Source organism: Lycium barbarum, chromosome 9 (genome assembly GCF_019175385.1).
Source record: "Lycium barbarum isolate Lr01 chromosome 9, ASM1917538v2, whole genome shotgun sequence".
Taxonomy (NCBI): Eukaryota; Viridiplantae; Streptophyta; class Magnoliopsida; order Solanales; family Solanaceae; genus Lycium; species Lycium barbarum.
Window position 1 is genome coordinate 82,344,330 of NC_083345.1, and position 4,851 is coordinate 82,349,180.

General features: G+C 40.2%; 1 protein-coding gene across 1 annotated transcript; it reads right to left on the bottom strand.

Moving 5' to 3' along the window:
- Positions 1–3,594: 3,594 nt before the first annotated feature.
- Positions 3,595–4,161, bottom strand: LOC132611996 (uncharacterized). The gene is made up of 2 exons (XM_060326350.1): positions 3,862–4,161; positions 3,595–3,747 (listed from the first exon to the last, which is right to left on the bottom strand). The coding sequence occupies exons 1-2, from the start codon at positions 4,159–4,161 to the stop codon at positions 3,595–3,597; spliced, it is 453 nt and encodes a 150-aa protein (XP_060182333.1).
- Positions 4,162–4,851: the final 690 nt, after the last annotated feature.

Below are 4,851 nucleotides of genomic sequence, written 5' to 3' on the forward strand. Positions count from 1 at the left end.
TTTGGCTATTTCAATTAAGGCCAGAATTAACTAAAAATTGATTTTTCGAATGTAGCCACTATTGGCCATGTAGTAAGCCATTTATGGAATTTAACCACATTAAACACTTGATTAATTATGACTAATTCTAATAAATTGTACCAATGCAACATTAAATATGCAAAGTTAAGAGTTGAGGGGTAAAAATGATTGATTCATTTAATTAATCATATTTCTTAAATTAAACAGAGTAAAAATGCTTGCTAATTGATTTATGATAATTTTAACAATTAAATAAATAATTGTCTTAAATTATTCCCTTGATTAAATTAGCAAATGTCTCAAAAATATGTAAATTAATTTCCAAATGATTCATAATGTTATAGAAATTGTTTTGCCAAATGAAATGGCAAAATATTATCTAAATAATTTTATAAAATCATTTTGACTTGTAGAAAATACACATTTCACTTCGTTTGATATCCAAGGACTCTGGGTAATTAAAGTAAATTATGGGAGGTCAAAAATTAGGTGTCAACAACTGCCCCTTCGATGTTTAGGGATGGTAAGGCCATCCTTGAACAACAAATTTTGACTAACCCTAACTTTTTACTGACCCATCTCCATATTGCCTCTCATTTTTATGCGATTTTCAAATATGTGGCCGGACCCTGGTTCCTGGATTTCCTACATATCTCAGGTTGCATGAGAATTCATGCCACTTATAGTTCGACTCAATCTAGACATTTTAAGTTCAAATTTAAGCAAATTTTGGATTTCTCGGTTATCAAAATCGAGATGTCCGGAGTGATTGGTCGGAGTGTGACAGACTCTCTGGCATTGAGGTCGCCTACATATCCCTGATTTTTAGAATCAAGTCACTTGTATTTCTACTCGATAGGAGGAAAAGGATATCCCTTATGCGGGAATGCCTTTGTGTGTGCCGGGGTTTCCCGACTGGTCGCGAGAAGATTAAGTAAAAGTATAAATAAAATAACAAAATAAACACTTTGTGTGGCTGAGCATGGGGCAGAATCATATTCCAAGTCCTTGCCGGAGAGCATGACTCTCACGGGCACCTTATCTTCACTGGTTGTGCAAGAAAAAGTTCCACGTTTGCTCCGCATATTTTTGGATCTGATCGGATCATCTTGCTTCTCATTCATTGGTTGTCAATCTGCTTCATTCTATTGGGAAAACATTGCGATTATTATTGAAACGAATACTACAATCGTCTGGCTGGATTTACATCGTTCTAATCTTTGGAGAGAATACAGCAGTCGACTGACCGAATTTATATCTCTTTGATATACTGGCACAAAAACTACAACCAATTGGCCGGATTTACATCGCTTGACCTATGTAGATATGACTGCAACCAATTGACCGAATTTACATCGTCCGACTCTTGTAGCAAAAAATGCAGCCGACCGGCCGGATTTACATCGCTTGACTCACTGGAGCGAAAACTGCACCCGACTGGCCGGATTTACATCGCCTGACTCACTAGAGCGATAAATGCACCCAAATAGATGGATTTACATAGCTTTACCTTTGTAGCGAAGACTTTCACCAATTGATCGGATTTACATCGCCTGACTTATTGGAGCGATAATTGCGTCCAACTGGCCGGATTTACATCGCTTAACCTATGTAGCGAAGACTGTAACCAATTGATCAGATTTACATCACCTGACTCTTGTAGCAAAAACTGCAACCGAATGCCCGGATTTACATCGCTTGATTCACTAGAGCGAAAATTGTAACCAACTCGCAAGATTTACATCTCTTGACCTTTTTAGCGAAGACTGCAACCAACTGACCAAATTTACATGGCCTGACTAACTGGAGCAAAAACTACACCCAACTGGCTGGATTTACATCGCTTGGCCTTTATAGAGAAGACTGCAACCAATTGATCGAATTTACATCGCCTGACTCATTGGAGCGAAAACTGCACCCAACTGGCGGATTTACATCTCTTGAGAAAATTGCAACCAATTGACGAGATTTACATCGCCTGACTCTTGTACTGCAGTCGACTGGCCGGGTTTACATCACTTGACACACTGGAACAAAAAATGCACCCAACCGGCCGGATTACATCATTTGACCTTTGTAGCAAAGACTGCAACCAACTGACCGGATTTACATTGCGTGACCCACTATAGTGAAAACTGCACCCAACTGGCCGGATTTACATCGCTTGACCTTTGTAGCAAAGATTGTAACCATTTGACCGAATTTACATTGCTTGAGCCAACTGGACGGATTTACATCGCTTAACCCTTAAAACATTCGATGTGACCCTCTCGGTCTGATGTACTGCTTCATTACTTTTGATTTTCACCATGACCCTGTTGGTTGGATGTTTGCCCTCACAGCATTTTCACTCATTTGATATCCCTCGCGGCTAGATATTTTCCCTTACGACATTTTGATCCTTTTAAAGTCCTTGTGGCTAGTTTTTTACCTTGTGGCATTTTGAAACTTCTATAGCCCTTGTGGCTAGATTTTTGTCCTTGTGGTGTTTCGATCCTTTAACACCTTTGTGGCCAACCGGACTTCGAACCTCACCTCTGGCGATGCCTGCTATGGTGCATGGCAAATACTTTTCAGCTGCAAGTGAAACGAAGTTAGAAATATGGGTCGTCCTCCTGACGACATGGGGACCTGAATTAGCAAAGGGTTAGTTTTCCTATTAAATTTTATCCGTCTCACCATCCTTGATTGTATCGCTAGCTTTGCCGACTTCGGGCTAAATCCCTCTTGGGGTTGGTATTTGAAAGATGAATTTATTTTAATCATGCAAGGGAAAATGTTTTTCATAATTTGTTGGCTAAAAACTACTTTATGGAATTAACTTCATCCTCTAATTTCTATGAAATTGTTTGAGTTAATTGTCATGACATGCGCTTTGTATGAGAAGTATTTCCTTCTTTGTTGTTCGAATGGATGATGGCACCTTCTTTTCTGTGGAATGTTTTGAGATTTTATCAAAAATTCTGCCCTAGTTTGGCTATATTTTCTTGGCGAACTCTAGTGCCGAGTAATAGCATAGAAATTTTGAAGGGACCTCAAAATTTCTACCCTGGTTTAGGGCGTCGAATTGATCAAGCCTTGTTGACTGGTTGAGGGCCCAGTTTGAGACTCTGGGTCGACTGATACTTGTGACGGACTGGCGGCGCGAATATTTTGGCACATTCTTAAAAACTCTGCCTTTATGTGACGATCTCTTCGTGCCTGATCTATATCCTTCGTGAAGTTCTAATTTCTGGGGCATCCTAGGTGTTTCTTAGATTTTTCTTTTGGTACGACCTAGCTTAAAGAGCGCCTAGGTATCCTGTCACAGCAGGAATCAAGTCGAACGTAGTTGAATAAAGTAATTGATTTTTGGTTTTTACTAATAATGTGACCAGGTCCCAATGGACTGCCGACGTATCCCACTTTGGGGAATTCAAGTCATTGCATAGTTCATATTACAAAAGTGGTCATTTATTTTTCTTCTAACTATTACAAATAATTACAAGCAAAGGAATAACTTATACACACAAATGACAGCAAACTCTTACAAACAAATGAAAAACAAAATTTTGCAATTGCGGAGGTATGTCTTCAGGCATAGTACCGCTTGATTGCATCTACGTTGATTGGCCTAGGCCACTCTTGCCCGTCCATCTCTGCTAGCACTATTGCTCCTCCAGAGAGCACTCTGCGAACCACGTAGGGGCCTTTCCAATTAGGGGCGAACTTCCGTTTGTACTCGTCCTGGTGTGGGAATATTCTTTTGAGCATCAATTGCCCTATTTCAAAAAGCAGCGCTCTCACGCATTAATTGAACGCCCGCGCCATCCTTTGTCGGTACAGTTAATCATGACATACAGTAATCATCCTTTTTCTATCAATTAAAGACAGTTGTTCATATCGAGCTTTAGCCCATTTTGCATTATCGAACTTCGCCTCTTGAATGATTTTGAGTGAAGATATCTCGACCTCAGCGGGTATGACGGCTTCGGTATTATAAACAATCAAGTAAGGAGTTGCCCTTGTTGAAGTGGGGGCTATTGTGTGGTATCCTAACAAGGCGTATGGAAATTTCTCATGCCAACCTTTGTGGTTGTCCATCATCTTCCTCAATATCCTTTTGATGTTCTTATTGGCTGCTTCTACAGCCCCATTCATTTGTGGCCGGTAGGCCGTTCAGTTCCTATGAGTGATCTTGAAATGCTCACAAGTGTCCTTCATCAAATGACTATTCAGATTTGGCCCGTTGTCGTTATGATGGACTCGGATATGACAAAATGGCATGGGATATTGTTTCGCACAATGTCGACCACTACTTTCTTTGTTATTGATTTGTGGGATGTTGATAAGTTGGCCATTACTTTCTTTGTCACTACTTTGTGGGATGTTGCTTCCACCTATTTGGTGAAGTAGTCGGTCGCAACTAGAATGAATCAATGCCCATTTGAAGCAGCAGGCTCGATTGGTCCAATGATATCCATACCGCAAGCGACAAATGGCCAAGGTAAGCTCATGGCATTGAGTTCACTGGGCGGGACTTTGATCAGATCTCTATAGATCTGGCATTAATTGCACTTTTTTACAAATTGGCAGCAATCGCTTCCCATCGTTATCCAATAATATCCTGCTTGGAGGATTTTCTTGGTTAACACAAAACCATTCATATGCGGCCTGCAGGTCTCGGTGTGCACTTCTTCTAACAACTTTGTGGCTTAAGCTGCGTCTACACATTGGAGAAAACCTAAATCCAGGCTTCACTTGTACAATATTTCTTTGTTCAGGAAGAAACCATTGGCCATTTTTCGGATGGTTTTCTTTTGATTACTCGCGATGACTTAGGGATACTCC